Source organism: Rana temporaria, chromosome 10 (genome assembly GCF_905171775.1).
Source record: "Rana temporaria chromosome 10, aRanTem1.1, whole genome shotgun sequence".
Classification (NCBI taxonomy): domain Eukaryota; kingdom Metazoa; phylum Chordata; class Amphibia; order Anura; family Ranidae; genus Rana; species Rana temporaria.
Window position 1 is genome coordinate 33,932,070 of NC_053498.1, and position 17,308 is coordinate 33,949,377.

General features: G+C 45.8%; 1 protein-coding gene across 2 annotated transcripts in view; it reads right to left on the bottom strand.

Annotated features, from left to right (window-relative positions):
• Nucleotides 1-3,571: 3,571 nt before the first annotated feature.
• LOC120916507 (insulin-like growth factor III) overlaps nucleotides 3,572-17,308 on the bottom strand; it is a 40,328-nt gene continuing 26,591 nt past the window's right edge. The window contains exons 2-4 of one of the 2 annotated variants that reach the window (XM_040327515.1): nucleotides 15,945-16,116; nucleotides 7,572-7,700; nucleotides 3,572-4,156 (exon numbers count right to left, since the gene is read on the bottom strand). In XM_040327515.1, the coding sequence (XP_040183449.1) occupies nucleotides 4,143-4,156; nucleotides 7,572-7,700; nucleotides 15,945-16,116 (315 nt within the window). In that variant the 3' untranslated portion in view covers nucleotides 3,572-4,142. Of the gene's footprint in view, nucleotides 4,157-7,571; nucleotides 7,701-15,675; nucleotides 15,720-15,944; nucleotides 16,117-17,308 lie in introns of those variants that run through there. The other variant, XM_040327516.1, reaches the window with a different exon arrangement.

Consider the following 17,308-nt stretch of genomic DNA (forward strand, 5'->3'; position numbering starts at 1 on the left):
ATGAGGAGAGTGGCCGACAGCCTGGACTCCAGGGGACACATCAATGATGGTCTGCATGATGTGGCTGGCAACACAGCAGCTGTCATCACCTGCTTGGGGGAGCTGCAGGCCACAACGGCTACCCTCGTGGCAGAGGTGCGGACCCTGTCGGAGGCCGTCCAGGGCCACACAACTGCCATTGAGGCGGAGGGGAGACGATCACGGCAGATGCAGGCAGAAACCAACAACATTCTGACCTGCATCGCCGTGGCGTTAGAGGACAGGCCTCCAGCCATGGTGGATGCTCCTCCACCTAATGTCCCCCCCCCCACCGTCAACCAGGCAGTTGCGGAGCCGTGGCCGTGGCAGCAGCCAGGGCAACTAATTTTGTTTATATTTTTTTTATTGCTCTGGTTAAGAGTTTATATATTTTTTTATTGCTCTGGTTAAGAGTTTAATTTTTTTTTGTAATAATGCACACGGTAAAACGTTCAGATTAGTGTGACTGGTGTGTGAATGTGGGGGGGTGACACTCCTGTCAGCAAAGGGGTGTCACCCTTGGTCGTTGGGGAGAATTTATCCCCACGACCAGTGTGAATGTGGTATGAAGGGTCAGCAACATAATTGGAGCCTTGCCGTGGCGTTGCTGCTCCCAAGTCCTGCTTGGTGGACTTGGGCTAATCCAATGTGATGTGGATGTGGGGTGTGTGCTAGGGACCACAGTGGTGTGCATGCGTGCATTCTCCTTGTGCCATGATGAATGTGTGTGTTTAAAGATACGTTCCATGAGACAACTTCTGACTGCTGTTTCCTCAGCAGACGGGGTATCCTCGGGCAGGGGAGGACTGTCTGGTTCAGGGGTCAGGTCATCACGTATGTCAATCTCCAGGCCCTTTCTCTCGGCAAAGTTATGCAGAATACAACATGCCCCGATGATCTGGCACACGAAGTTTGGGGAATACAACAGGGTACCCCCCGACTTATCCAGGCATCGGAAACGGGACTTCAGGATGCCAAATGTGCGTTCCACCACTCCACGGGTACGTATGTGTGCAGCATTGTAGTTTTGCTCTCCTGTGGTTTGGGGATCCCGGAATTGAGTCATGATATGGGGCCCAAGTGCATATGCAGAGTCACCTGGAAGGGAAAAAACAGGAGGATGTCATGCATGTGCCCCTCGTGATGTCTGCATCATGGGGTCGGACAGTAATGCTTTGACGGAATATGTCTGGACCCTGGGTGTTTGGCACGGACGTGCCATATGAGGAATTGGGCATCGACTATCACCTGTACGTTGATGGAATGCCAATGCTTCCGATTGCGGTATATGTGCTCTGTGTCATGGGGGGGCTGTAGTGCCACATGTGTGCAATCAATGGCCCCCACGGTGCGTGGGAATCATGCAATTCTGACAAAATCCGCCATTGCCTTATTCCGTAGGTGCTCCTGGGTGGGTCTGATGATGTGGTGGGACATGTGTCTGAGGATTGCGGGGACAACCTGGTGCACGCATCTGCTCATGCTGGTTTGTGACATCCCAGCCACGACTCCACTTGTACGCTGATAAGATCCACTGGCGAGGAAATGCAGTGTTGCCAGTACCTTGACCAGTGACTGCACTGCATGTGAGCGGTGTGTCTGGCTGGTGATGTCATCATGCAGGGTTGTGGCCATTTCCTGGATAGCATCAGTGTTGAATCTGAAGATGCGATACACCTCCGAATCACCCATGCCAAAGATGTTTATGCGCGTTAGGTATATCCTCTCTCGTGCCCTCCTCCTTCTATGCGCCTGGGCACACACTAGTATAGCTATGACCATGCCTGCCCCTGGCATGATGGTATACAGATGTCTTGTCCTGCAAGTGTGGTTGCTCAGCTCGTCCGTAACGGTGCTGCTGAAGCTGCTCTCCAGCTGACCTACACACGTCTGGTGCAAAGTTGCCCCTGCTTTATGAGGGGCAAGTTTAGGCCAGACGTACAGCTTACGCGCACCGCGTGTAGCCTGCGTCGGGCGGACGTACGTTCGGGAATCGGCGCATCTCCCTCATTTGCATATTTGAATAGGAAATCAATGGGAGCGCAAGATGCTCCCAGCGTAAATATGCGCCTACGCTACGCCGGCGTAGAAAAGTTACGCCGGTCGGAAGAAGCCTATTTTCAGGTGTATCTGGTTCTGTGGGTACGGCACATAGATACGACGGCGCATATTTACACTTACGCCGCGCATCTCGAGATAACTTCTTTGAGAATCTGGGCCCTAGTTTTTATAGGCAAATGCTAGGTTGTTTCATTGAGTAGCCTGAAAAAAATAAAGTTTTAAGTGGACTTAGCCTTTAAAAATACAACAGTTAAATGTTCTTACATTCAGAACAGCAAGTTCCTAGTGTCTTGGCTGAGCCTGTGCATTACAGCCTTATAGATGTCTATAGAGCCATGTCTAGAGCCCTCTGGCCTCAGAAGACATCCCAATAGAAGTCTATGGAGGTGTCATGGATCTGCCACTTAAGGGTTAATGGTGCAGACTGATTTCAGTGATTAACAGCAGGCTGCCCTATTTAAACACTTCAGCAGCACAGGGTCTTTGCTGCCTGATCTGCAGTTCTGACGTGGATCCTATCTGAGACCTGTTTGCTATCTGAAACCTGATTTGAACACTGAACTTGGCTTGTTTTGACTACTCTACCTGAAACCTAATTTGAACACCGAACCCGGCTTGTCTGACTCCTCTCATCTCTCCTATCCTGACCCGGCTCCGTTTGACCATCCGCCTGCTTGACTTCACTGCTGCCAGATCCACCTGCTTGTTTACCGACCATTCTTCAGTCATCTTTCTGCACGATCACCTGTTATGACCCGGCTTGTTTGACCCTGCTTTCCCGGTATACCTGAACTATTACTAACTTGTGCCGCTGTAGTCGCAGCTTCTGTGCGGGTCGCTGACCCATCCTACCTGAACTGTTACCAACTTGTGCCGCTGTAGTCGCAGCTTCTGTGCGGGTCGCTGACCCATCCTCCGCTGTACGTTCAGCATCTACTTGCCAGAGGTAATCGTCCACCTGCTTCTACACATCACCACCCGGCACTCCTACCCCTCTGTGCTCCGAGCCCGCTGTCCCATATCCAGTGGCTCGCGAACCAGAGTCGTAAGAGAGGCTACCCTGCATCAGACTCTACACACCAGGTACGTTACAGGAGGTATAATGCATAGGCATGTCCAGGACAATGAAGACGTGCAGGGCTGGGTGTAAACAAACAGCAAACATCGTAGCCCTCATTGTGGTAAGTGTGCATTTGGGGAGGGTGTCTTAGGTTAGGTCAAGGAAGAGCAGCTAAAAGATAAGTGCACTTATCCTATACAACATATCTAATGCTATGCACTAAACAGGCAAAGTACAGATTCGCTTTAAACTACTGCTTGCCCTCTCCATTAAACTCCTCGCACCCCATAACAATTTTTTATTCTCATTACAGTAAATTCTCAGTACAGAAATTCAGGCAACATTGACTGTTTCTGCTGGAAAAAGTATCTAAATAAAATAACCAATTTGGGAAGAAAACCATAATAGAAAAACCTCTCAAACTTAAAAATATTGGAAAGTCATCAATGAAGACCTAAGTACCAGGTTGGTTTTAATCCTTATTATTTGTCTGTGTACATTAGCTAAACATACATTTTATTAATATTCAATGAAGCTTTTATAAAAAAATGTAATTGAATGAATTCCATTTAAATTGTCCATTTGGTAAAAGTTGGGTGGGAATTGGGTGTATAGGGTGACTGAATGTGACCAAGGAATTGGATACGTTTACAGTGGAGCTGAAGTTCAAAATTCCACGTGTGTTCCACAATGTATAGAACATAACATAATGGCATTGGGCATATGGGCTGTCCAGTAACTGCTTTACAGTCATCACAACACAGCAAGGCCATCCGTCTGACTAATACCTTCACAGCTTGTTGTTAACTCATCTTTTTAATGTAGGGTCACACAGGCTCAGGAGAATTTTCTCTTTGTATGATGAGGTTTTCTTCCCGGTTTTATCCCAATATTATTGCACATTTCCACGGCAGCCAAAAAGTCTCTTAAGTTGCATCTTTTGATCATCCTTTAATCAGCTTCATAGTCAAGAGATAACGTTCTGCAGATCCTGGGAATATTCCTATGATTTTTGTTCTGTAATAAATAATTATGTACATGCATTAACTAAAATAGCTACTTTAAAAGCATCTCCAGAGACAGGTAAATAAAAAAAATCGTTTTTTTCTACATACTTACCTGTAAAATATATTTCTTTGAGTACATCACGGAACACAGAGCAGGCTATAAGCATGACTATGTGGGTTATATGCCACTTATAGGTCGATGGACACTGGAAGGTCAAACAAACAGGAAATCCTCCCCTATATAACCCTTCATAGACAGGAAGTACTTTTGGTTTTGTAGCAAGCAATGAAATTCCAAAAAGAGGGGAGGGACCTCTGTGTCCCGTGATGTACTCCAAGAAATGGAATTTACAGTTAAGTATGTCGAAAATAATCAAACTTTCTTCTTCGTAAATCACGGGACACAGAGCAGGCTATAATCATGACCATGTGGGATGTCCCAAAGAAATAAACTGGCATCCACCTGGTAAAACCTTGTAAATGCATACACCGAAAACCATGTAGCGGCCCTGCAAACCTGAGCTAGTAACACTACCATTACGGCTGCAGGACTCTGCATCATAACAGGTGTCCAAGCTATGTCAAAAAGACCTTTGAGGACTTTGTCCACCTTACATCTCGGGTCCACTACCCTGGATCTCTTGAAAGCACCTTGGTCAGAACAAACACTGCACAGGGTTCCATTACACAGGGTCCAGAGCTGTAAGGCTGCATTACAGGCAAAACCCAGAGGATTCTTCTCCTTATCCAGCAAGGCTCGGGTACTATCCTTTTTTCCTGACAGGTTTTCGAATGGATATGATTGTCCATGATTCTCAGCCGAACTATTCTGGACCTCCAGTAGTGTATTTAGGGTTTTGTGCTGCCTTAGGCCTGACTAAACTCATGCACCCCCTAATTGAAATATGACCCAACTCTTCCTGTCAAGGCCACACCCCTTTCTGTTTAAGAACCGCCCTGAAATTTTTGAGTGGGGACACTAGTTCTGAGGCCGGGGGGGGGGGGGGGAATTACCTTAATTTGCATAATTTCCTCTCATTTCCTGTTTGGCTATGAGGCAGAAAGTGAAGGGAAATCTCTGCAATGGGACAGGAATGGTAAAAAAATAAACTGACAGGGGCTATAACCCACCCTTTCATCCAAAATGGAAAAAAAAAAGTGTTGCCTATAGTTCTACTTTAAGCACTAATTTCTGGAAGTTTTATGGAGAGGACTAAGAAGATATAACCATCCCAATTGTGCAGCAGAAAACATATATCACAGTGAGGAAGGTTTGTGGTCCAGGATGATAGGACAGTCAAAATTAGAAGCAGTGCCCCCCCCCCCATAGCTGTGGAATGCCGGATGCCCGCATACGGGAAGCAGTGTGGCCGCTTTATGGGGCGCTAGACTAATTTGTCTCTCAGCCCAGTCCTCCACATAAGACTGGTGCTACACTAACAGTGTAGCGCAAGCCGGCGAGGACTCTTTCCGTGCTGCCCCTCTGAAAAGTGCTGTCCTAGGCCTGGGCCTCGTTGGCCTAGGCCAGGATACAGTGCTGCACCCACCCTACAGACACTGGGGAAAAAAGTACTTCCTGTGCAAGAAGAGTTATAGAGGGGAGGACTTTCTGTTTGATCTGCCAGTGTCCATTCACCTATAGTTGTCATATAACCCATATAGTCATGATTATAGCCTGCTCTGTGTCCCGTGATGTATAATAAAGAAACCTCTAATGTTATCTAAAAAAAATAAAAATCCGCTCTAGTCAGAAAGTATACTATAAAATTGAACTTTGCAATTTTATGTCTTGTTACTATTTAATTCAGTCTACAAATTAAAATGCAATATGATAGGACATACTATTTGTATTGTTTGAAAAAACTATAATGCAAGCTCATAAGCCCTTTATGTTACATAGTTTTTCAGGTGGAAAAAAGATAATTAATTTTTGGTCCAAAGGAAGACAAAACAAATACCCATGGGGCCACTATTCAATGAGACTAGTTTTTTTATATAAAAAAAAGACAATCATAAAGCTACTACTACCAACTATAATGCTGGACATTTTTATTATAAGATAATAATTAAATGTTTAATTTGTGATTAAATATTATATTCTGTGATAGGTTATTCCATAACTTAACCTAATATTGGTGAACCCTCGTCCTATATACACTCCTTCGAATAAAAAGTGAATCCACCAAACCTTTATATTGATCTTGGAATTATGTATTCTTATTAATCTGGATGCGACCCTTTGCTTTCCTTTATATGGCACTTGGGGCACAATTCCTGCGACTGAAATTAGACACTATTCTGCCAAGTGACTTCAACAATGGGGCACCATTTTCCCTAAAGATACCAACGATGGGGCACTATTCTTCCCCTAAATACCAAATGTAGTGATGTTTACTCCCACTGATGCCAGGAAAAATGTTCACTCCTGCTTACCACAATCAGGCCCCCTAAAGTCTGAAGGACACTGAACTGGTCCTTTGTTTAGAAAGTTTGGAGACCCCTGATGTAATTTTTTTGCAAAGTAAGCAAACCTAGTTTTTCTAAACTTTCCTTTTTAGTAAGAACCCTTCATCTCCAATATTGCTTGCCTTTGTACACTTTCCAAAGCTTTAATTGTCTTCCTACAAAGTGGTGCCCCAAACTACATTCTGTATTTAAAGGGGAGTTTTAAATATAAATACCCCTGTAATACACAAACTTAATGTAGTCTAGTAAAGTTAGTCTCTAAACTAAGGTCCGTTTTGTTAGGTTGTTAGAGCATTTAGTTAGTTTATAATCTAGAAATAGACCGTGGCCATCTTAAGTGTGGGCATCATGAAGCCAGACTGTATGACTTCCTAGATTTCAGCCTTGCAGATCTTGCACATGCTCAGTGCTGCACAAGCGATGTAATAGGTTTCAGTCAGGTTTCCATAGCAACGGGAGTCAGAGGACAAATAAACAGATCCGATTTTTGGTCTTTTGTGGTGCTTTAGAGACACCCCATTCAAAAGAATGAGCTGCTTTAACACAATACACAACAGTCTCCACCCATGGGACCTCCACAGGAACGCGTTTCACTCAAAAGAGCTTACCTATAAAGATGCCCATCTCCTTCATGTGAAGTGCTTTAGGGGTGGAGACATTTGTAGTGCTTGTCGGCCTCAATAACCTGGGACCGTGTGTGGTGTTTTTAGTGTGCAGAGAGCTCCTTCCTTTCATTTATGTATCCGAACATGAACAGCGTTGGGTATGCATGCACCCAGCACAGAATCCAGAGCGGGGAGGATTTGGTTTTAGAGTGGAGAAGAGTTTATTTGCTGGAAGTAAAATATCTGAGTATGCAATCAATCAATCTGCTGCAACATCCCCTGTTCTACCCTTTTTAGAAGCCAGCAGAAATCACAGAACATTTCTTTAAAGTAGGACAGTCAGGTTACACTCACCTTCTTTGCCAGTGGTGTTATTGATTGGAGCAGCGCAATAAGAGTCTAATATGGAAACACTGCAGCCACAGAAACAACATTCTTCCACTATACCGAGCCGGGATTTGCTCCGAACTGATCCAGGTTTATCTGTAAAATAGTTTAAAAAATTAACATGAACAAGTAATAAAATTGGGAACTCTAAAATTCACATCCCCTTTAATGTAATGAATTTGAAGAGCCATTCAACCCTTTAGCCCATTAATGGTTTTTTTTTGTTTAATACATCTGTTTAGTGAATATACCTGACATTTGTATACTTTATTTAACTGCTACATAGGCTGAAAGGTAAAGTAAGTATTTTAGTTGATTCCAAAAATGTAAAAAATTGGTTTGGGAGCTATTTGGGTGAACTTACAGAAGGAAAGTCTTAGGCCTCGTACACACGACAGAGTTTCTCGGCAGAATTCAGCGAGAAACTCGGTCAGAGCCGGATTCTGCCGAGAAACTCTGTCGTGTGTACACTTTCAGCCCGATGGAGCCGCCGAGGAACTCGTCGAGAAAATAGAGAACATGTTCTCTATTTTCTCGTTGTTCTATGGGAGAACTCGGCCCGCCGAGCTCCTCGGCGGCTTCAGGGCTGAACTCGCCGAGGAACTCGATGTGTTTGGCACGTCGAGTTCCTCGTCCGTGTGTACGAGGCCTCAGTTGGTTGTCACCAGAATATCATATGTGAATTTTTTTTTGCATTTCCTTAATGGGTTTTTCAGCTGTGTGTTTAGTTTGGCTGGAGTTAGGCTTTATTGAACTAAAATCAACTTTTCATAAGAAACTGGATGAAGTTTGCAATATTACCCACACTTCATGAATTAAAAAAAAATTACATACAACATTGTATTACTGTGACTGGGAGGCATACAATTGCCATTCCACAGATTACCTACAACCTGATCACACAGGAACATGCATTGGACTTCCTGCATTGTACAGCAGATGATGTCATTTCAGGCAGATGATGTCATTTCAGGCACAGCAAAAAAAAGGATCTTGTTATGCCCACAGTGAAGATGTCCCTACCAAAAGCTTGATGTGGAAATGAAATAATCCTGCAGAAATGCCTATATCAGTCCCACAAAGTGATACTTCTGCTGTAGATGAATCTCTAAGTTTAATTTAGAGATGGGCTAATTGATTTGCATTAAAGTGGAGGTTCACCCGAAAAGTTAATTTTTAACCTTAGATTGATGCTCATTTTGTCAAGGGGAATCGGGTAGTTTTTTTTAAATCGAAGCCGTACTTACCATTTTAGAGAGCGATCTTCTCCGCCACTTCCGGGTATGGGCTGCGGGACTGGGCGTTCCTATTTGATTGACAGGCTTGCGACAGGCTTCCGACGGTCGCATCTATCGCGTCACGATTTTCCGAAAGTAGCCGAACGTCGGTGCGCAGGCGCCGTATAGAGCCGCACCGATGTTCGGCTTCTTTGGGCTACTCGTGACGCAATGTATGCGACCGTCGGAAGCCTGTCAATCAAATAGGAAAGCCCAGTCCCGAAGACCATACCCGGAAGCGGCGGAGAAGATCGCTCTCTAAAACGGTAAGTACTGCTTCGATTTTAAAAAAACTACCCGATTCCCCTTGACAAAATGAGCATCAATCTAAGGTTAAAAAAAAAAATTCAGGTGAACTCCCGCTTTAACTGAATGCCCCAGTCTGAGGTTTTCCAGGAAACTTCATTTTGCTTTTCTTTGATTCACTTAGTAAATTAGTAAAGTGGTCCAAAGGAACACTTATTGGTTCATTTCCAAGCCATAAAATGAGCAGCAGGCCACCCAATAGTAAGCCTGCATTCTTAGAAAGAACAGGTCCCCCACCCACTGAATAATCTCTGGTCAACCAACATGGCAATGGCAATCATACTTTGAAGGTCACAGGGGGTTATAGGTAGGGTGCCCACGTGTCCCGGATTGCCCGGGACTGTCCCTTAATTGGCATCTGTGTCCCTGTTCCCGGATGCCTTCATTCCGGGACAATACAATGTCCCGGAATGAAGCACTGGGTAAAGTCATTATGAATTCGGCAGAGTCTGAGCTGCCTGTAGCGCTGTCTGCGGCATGCAGAACCACCTCCCCATGACTTTCATTGTGCTCACTGGTTGCTACAGCCGCTTGGCGTGTAGCAACCAGTGACATCACGGCTGCAGTGCACCCCCTCTGTTCAGAACTGAAAGCGCGGGAGGATTTCACTTCCTCCTCCGCGCTTCTGCTCTGTCTGCCTCCTGGGACCCAAAGCAGCTGAGCTCCGAGGCTGCCCTTTGATATACCAGAGAGGGACAGTCTCACAGCATCTGATCTGAGAGGGAAAGCAGCAGCTTCCGAGAACAACAGAGAGTGGTGGCCCCGGAGAGCAGCAGGAGGCTGACTGGAAGGAACAGCACGAGAGGGAGTGAGAGAAGACCTGACCTGAGCAGCAGTGACATCCTCCCAGTCCCAGAGCCTGCACAGTGCACACCTTCCCCCAACCTCTGCTCCAGCTGTGCCTATCATCAAGAAGGCTGACAGAGAGGATAAGGCTGGTCTGGAGGTAGGTGCATACATCACACACACCTACCCACAGACAGGGGCTGGGACAGGGGGTACAGGAAGGACTGCAGGCCAGCTTAGGGGGTCAATTTCACTCACCACCCCCCCCTCTCTCTCTCTTCCATCCCCCTCTCTCTCCCATCCCCCTCTCTCTCTCATCTACCCCCTCTCTCCCCCACCCCCTCTCTCTCCCACCCCTTCTCTCTCTCTCTCTCTCTCTCTCTCTCTCTCTCTCTCTCCCACCCCTTCTCTCTCTCTCTCTCCCACCCCTTCTCTCTCTCTCTCTCTCCCACCCCTTCTCTCTCTCTCTCTCTCTCTCTCTCTCTCTCTCTCTCCCCTTCTCTCTCTCTCTCTCTCATCTACCCCCTCTCTCTCCCACCCCCCTCTCTCTCCCACCCCTTCTCTCTCTCTCTCTCTCTCCCACCCCTTCTCTCTCTCTCTCCCACCCCTTCTCTCTCTCTCTCTCTCTCTCTCCCCCTTCTCTCTCTCTCTCTCCCCCACCCCTTCTCTCTCTCTCTCCCTCACCCCTTCTCTCTCTCCCTCACCCCTTCTCTCTCTCTCTCCCACCCCTTCTCTCTCTCCCTCACCCCTTCTCTCTCTCTCTCCCCCCCCTTCTCTCTCTCTCTCTCGCGCCCCTTCTCTCTCTCTCTCTCCCGCACCCCTTTTCTCTCTCTCTCTCCCACCCCTTCTCTCTCTTTCCCTCGCACCCCTTCTCTCTCTCTCTCGCTCCCACCCCTTCTCTCTCTCTCGCTCCCACCCCTTGTCTCTCTCTCCCACCCCTTGTCTCTCTCTCCCACCCCTTCTCTCTCTCTCTCTCTCCCACCCCTTCTCTCTCTCTCCCACCCCTTCTCTCTCACCCCTTCTCTCTCTCTCCCACCCCTTCTCTCTCCCCACCCCTTCTCTCTCCCACCCCTTCTCTCTCTCTCTCTCCCACCCCTTCTCTCTCTCTCTCCCACCCCTTCTCTCTCTCTCTCTCCCGCACCCTTCTCTCTCTCCCGCACCCCTTTTCTCTCTCTCTCTCCCTTTCTCTCTCTCTCTCTCCCACCCCTTCTCTCTCTTTCCCTCGCACCCCTTCTCTCTCTCTCTCGCTCCCACCCCTTCTCTCTCTCTCCCACCCCTTCTCTCTCTCTCCCACCCCTTCTCTCTCTCTCCCACCCCTTCTCTCTCTCTCTCTCTCTCCCACCCCTTCTCTCTCTCTCTCACCCCTTCTCTCTCACCCCTTCTCTCTCTCTCTCTCCCACCCCTTCTCTCTCTCTCTCTCTCCCACCCCTTCTCTCTCTCTCTCTCTCTCCCACCCCTTCTCTCTCTCTCTCTCTCCCACCCCTTCTCTCTCTCTCTCTCTCCCACCCCTTCTCTCTCTCTCTCCCACCCCTTCTCTCTCTCCCACCCCTTCTCTCTCTCCCACCCCTTTTCTCTCTCTCTCTCTCTCTCTCTCTCTCTCTCTCTTCCACCCCTTTTCTCTCTCTCTCTCCCACCAATTCTCTCTCTCTCTCCCACCCCTTCTCTCTCTCTCTCCCCCACCCCTTCTCTCTCTCTCTCCCCCACCCCTTCTCTCTCTCTCTCTCTCTCTCTCACCCCTTCTCTCTCTCTCTCACCCCTTCTCTCTCTCACCCCTTCTCTCTCTCTCTCTCCCTCACCCCTTCTCTCTCTCTCTCCCTCACCCCTTCTCTCTCTCTCCCCCACCCCTTCTCTCTCTCACCCCTTCTCTCTCTCTCTCACCCCTTCTCTCTCTCTCACCCCTTCTCTCTCTCACCCCTTCTCTCTCTCTCCCTCACCCCTTCTCTCTCTCTCTCCCCCACCCCTTCTCTCTCTCTCCCACCCACCCCTTCTCTCTCTCTCCCACCCACCCCTTCTCTCTCTCTCCCACCCCTTTTCTCTCTCTCTCTCTCTCTCTCTCTCTCTCTCTTTCTTTCACCCCTTCTCTCTCTCTCTCCCACCCCTTCTCCCACCCTCACCAAGCCCCTCTCCCCTCCCAAATGGACACTAACAGGTGACAGCAAGTGAGAGTTAGTGATCCCATCCCTTCCCAAGCACTGCCACTTAACCCATGCCCCCAGCACTGCCAGTCTGCCACTGGCCTCATCCTCCTAATAAAGGACTACAGGTCCCAGCATTAGTCCCTTAGAGCTGAGGATCTGACATGCTCCCCCAATGGATGGGGTAGGAATCGGGTAGGTCAGTGTAATGATCAGGTAGGTCAGTGTAGGAATCAGGTTAGTGTAGTGGTCAGGTATTTCAATGCAGCAATCAATTGGGTCAGTGTAGGGATCAGGAAGGTCAGTGTAGGGATCAGGAAGGTCAGTGTAGTGGTCAGGTAGGTCAGTGTAGGGATCAGGTACAGTAGGTCAGTGTAGTAGTCGGGTAGGTCAGTGTATGTGCAGTTTTTACCCCAGATCCCTTGTGTCATTTGTATTTCTTTTGTGGTATAAAGTACAGGGTTTTATATACAACTTTAGTGCCTTAGATATAAACAGCATTTGTTTCATGTATGTTAGCCCAACATCGCAAGAACAATTACACTCTGTGAATCTAAGTGGCTGCCTGCAGCTGCAATGTTGGGCTTCCATACATGAAACAAATGCTTAAATAGGTAAGGGGCGGGGCCTCTCGGCCACGTCATATGGCGGCACTGCCTCCTTGTGATGTCACCGACCGCTGCTTGCTGGGGGGGGGGGCTGTCCCTGAATGGCTGTATGGAAATGTGGTCACCCTAGTTATAGGGCAAGTTCCTTCACTATAATGTAAGTGCCACAATATACTGTAGACATAATGGATTTCCTTATTCAATTACATTCCAATATTATTCTATAGTGATTCCTTATTAAGGATATACTGTCACCGAGGCAGACCCATGATTTACAGATTGAGCAGGTTTCCACTTTGCCCATCTCATGTTTGAGTCACCACTGGAGGACTCCATCACTGTGAACTGAAAAGTTCTTGGTTCTGTCCCAACCTACAATGGATTTTTGGAGTTCACGACCACATCTGAGTGCCCCCACTCCTCCTATAATATAAAATAAACAAAAAATCCAACAGGGAGATTGGGGCCTCCTCGCAACAACAGTTGTGAAACATTAAAATTGAAAAATCGATCCTTTTGAATTATTTTATCATTTTTTAATAAATTTCAGATATAAATTCTAAATAAATTAAATCCAAATTTTCTTAAAAACATTATTTTCCTATTGTAATTTACTTACTTTTGTTTCTTATGATTTTGACTATTTTTCACTTCCTTTACTCAAAGAAAATGTTTGTAGCAGGTGGGAGATTTGTTTTTGATTGAATATAGACCAATTTACACACTAATTATTCATGAATCAGTGGTGAGAAAATGTGTGTTTCATTAACCTTTTGCCGACCACCGCCTGTACATTTACATCGGCAAAATGCCACAACTGCGCAAAGCAACATACCTGTACATTGCTTTGAATTTGCCGCCGTGCGGGGGCAGCCCCTGCCGCGTGCTCCGTTATCATGTTCGCGGGACCCGATGTCCATCAGTGTCCCACGATCGTGTCACAGAGCTGCAGAATGGGGAGATACCTGTGTAAACAAGGCATTTCCCTGTTCTGCCTAGTGACAGGACAGTGATCTACTGCTCCCTGTGACCGGGAGCAGTGATCACTGTCATGTCACTTTTAGTCCAGCCCCCACAAAGTTAGAATCCCTCTCTAGGACACACTTAATCCCTAATCGCCCCCTAGTGTTTAACCTCTTCCCTGCCAGTGTCATTTACACAGAAATCAGTGCATTTTTATAGCACTGATCACTGTATAAATGACAATGGTCCCAAAATGGTGTCAAAAGTGTCTGATGTGTCCGCCATAATATCACAGTCACAGATAAAAATCGCTGATCGTTGCCATTACTCATAAAAAAGATGTATAATAAAAATGCCCTATTTTGTAGACTTTTGCGCAAACCAATCAATGTACGCTAATTGTGATTTTTTTTTTTTTTTTTACCAAAAATATGTAGAAGAATACTCATCGGCCTAAACTAAGAAAGAAATTTGTTTTTTATATATATTTTTGGGGCATATTTCTTATAGCAAAAAGTAAAAAATATTGCTTTTTTTCAAAATTGTCGCTCTTTTTTTGTTTATAGCACAAAAAATAAAAACCGCAGAGGTGATCAAATACCACCAAAAGAAAGCTCTATTTGTGGGGAAAAAAATGCTACGTTTGGGTACCACGTCGCACGACTGCGCAATTGTCAGTTAAAGTGACGCAGTGCTGAATCGCAAAAAGTGTAAATTCTTCCGAGGCTGAAGTGGTTAAAGGCTGATTTAACTTTTTGTAAAAAACAACAACAAAGTAATGAATAAACGCTGAGGTACTAAACACGCCTAGCACCTTCGACGTGTTTAGCCGTGTTTGGTGTTTTTATACCCTAAAGCTCCTCTCCTGAACGGAATTCTTCTACTTTCAGGAGAAAGCACTTTGACTGCCTTTAAGCTCCGCTGCTCCTAAACTCCTCTAATGCCCTATAAAGCCATCGCAACCTTTGAAGATTCCCAACCGCCTTCTCCAGTATCGTGAATTTGAAGCCCCTGGAGATTAGGAGCTCATTTTCTGCCCTGACTCTCCAAAATTGAGAAGGCTGAATTATATCCCTCTTTGAGGTAAGCGCTCTGTTTGCACTAAATCATTGTGATTATCACGAAAGATTTACCACAGAAGAATTGGTTGATACACTACACAGAAGATTTGACACATTTTGAAGATTGTTTTTATATTGTTTTAAAGTTTTATTTATTATGTATTGTTTAGAAGAATCACTTTTTGAAAATTGTGGACGTTTTATTTTATTCATTTAAATTACATTTTTTACTTTAGACATGGATTGAGTTTTAGCAAGTCTTTAGAAACTTGCGCTGATCGAAATTCACTTTTATATCCAAAGCGGGTTCGGAGTGTTGCTCTGCTATGACACTTGGGAGCTGGCTGACTTTTATTGAGGTGCGTTTAGGGGCTTAGGCAAAAAATGCCAAAAGCCCCAAAAACATCAGTTTATGAGCAGCAGTGTGTGCATGAGGTGGGAAGTGTGTTACTGGCCATATCATCAGGTGACAAAAAAAGACAATAAGCCTAAATTAATAAAATAAATGCAGCCATCACATCGAAGAATTGGCAAGCTGCAATATATTACATTTTGTTTTTGGATTTAGATATGCTATAACCTGGGCTTTTTTTCTCAGAGAATAGGTGTAGGAACTCCCTCTTTCTGAGTAACCTCTTGTGTCCACCCCCTACCCACCTCCAAGCACCATTCATTGGTTTCACCCCCTACCCACCTTCAAGCACCATTCCTTGGTTTCACCCCTACCAACCTCTGAGCACTATTCCTTGGTTCCACCCCCTACCCACCTCTGAGCACTATTCCTTGGTTCCACCCCCTACCTACCACCGAGCACTATTCCTTGGTTCCACCCCCTACCCACCTCCAAGCACCATTGATTGGCTTCACCCCCTACCCACCTCTGAGCACCATTCCTTGGTTCCACCCCCTACCCACCTCCGAGCACCATTACATACCTTCAGAGCTGGAGGTGCCAGAGCTGCGTTCCCCCGCGTTCCTGCTGAAAAAAAACCCTGGCTATAACTACTTATAACTCTCCCTAAGGCTGTACACATTTTACAGTGGCTCAATTCTAAAATAAAAATCATGATATGAAATATATGAGAAGAGGTAAAAAAACGTGTAAATGACTAGAATTTTTCAGTAAATTGGTTTGGGTACTTATTGAACATGAATAATTGGATATAGGGTATTAGGTGGATTCATCCTTTAAAGAAATACATACTGACATAGAAGCCTCTGGTCCCACAAATGAATTGCAGCATATCCACCAGCTCCGAGCCACACAGCATCTCCTTTGAACGTCTGGAACAGCGTGCGTTGGCGACTCCTACGCATAGCGTAAACACCAGAGACAGACACAGCATCACCTGACTGACAGTAAGCGGTGCTGCTTTCTAGGAAAGGTGAAAAAAGTAAACGTTATAAGTAAACACAGTGAGGCAAAGGCCATCCAATAAGCTGTATGATTGTGTCACCTTTCTTTCATTATTTCCTTTCAAGTATGCCTCTGACTTTATTTTGCTGCTTGTTGAGTGCCAAGAAGAAATAAGGTCAGGAAGATCAGACTGTACAATCTGGAAAATCCAAATGTTGAATTCATCCATGTCAACATACATCTTCTTTAGCAACAGTTTATCCTGTTAAAGCTCACCTCCAGAAATTAGTTATATTGCATGCTTACATTGGTCTAGCCTGGCACAATGTAAGTATGCATATTTCATTCCTGAGGGACCACTGGGGTAACTGACTATTACTGTAGTTGTGAGAAGTATGTCACCAGCACACCCAAGATCTCCATACCAGGCCCAAAACGTTATTCAGCGAACACATCATAATTACAGAAGCAACATTTCAGAACAACGCAGGGCACCTTCATCAGGCACCTGACCTCCACAAGACTGATGAAGGGGTCCTGTGTGGCTCTGAAACATTTCTGTAATTATGATGTAATCGCTGAAAAAAAGCTTTGGACCCATTATTGAGATCCTTGGTGTGCTGGTGACATAGTTCTCGCTTTGAACATCTTCAGTTCCCAGCCGGTGGTCACTGCAACGCCCACTTACACCCGCAGCCATTTTTTAGGGACATGTGCGTTGGGAATAGTGTATTTTTTACTGTGGTAGTGGGCACTACCACAGTTAACCGCAATCTTTCGGGTCCTGCTCAGGTTCTTCCCAAAGGGATTCTCCTGTGCACACCGAGCATAGTGAGTCAGGCATTCAATATGGTCACTATTTAGAGAACATGTTTTTTTCACTTAATACAAGATGTTCTTTGGTTGGATGAATTGGAGAGGAGGGGTGATGTCATGATCTCCACCTCATCCAATAAGAGAACACCTTGTATTTGTTTGAATAAAATCCAAGGCATTCTATGAATGTTGGCAGTGCTGGGCTCTTGACTGACTCCCTGTGATCTGTGTTCAGAGAAAAGGGCATTTGCACAGAAAACAAGCAAGACCCACAGGATCGTGATTATCGCTGAATTATCGCTGGCTTCTCCAGTAATTTTCAGCTTCCCCAGCAGCCCACCAGGTATGAAACATGCATACTTACATTGGGTCAACCTAAGTATGCAATAGAGATC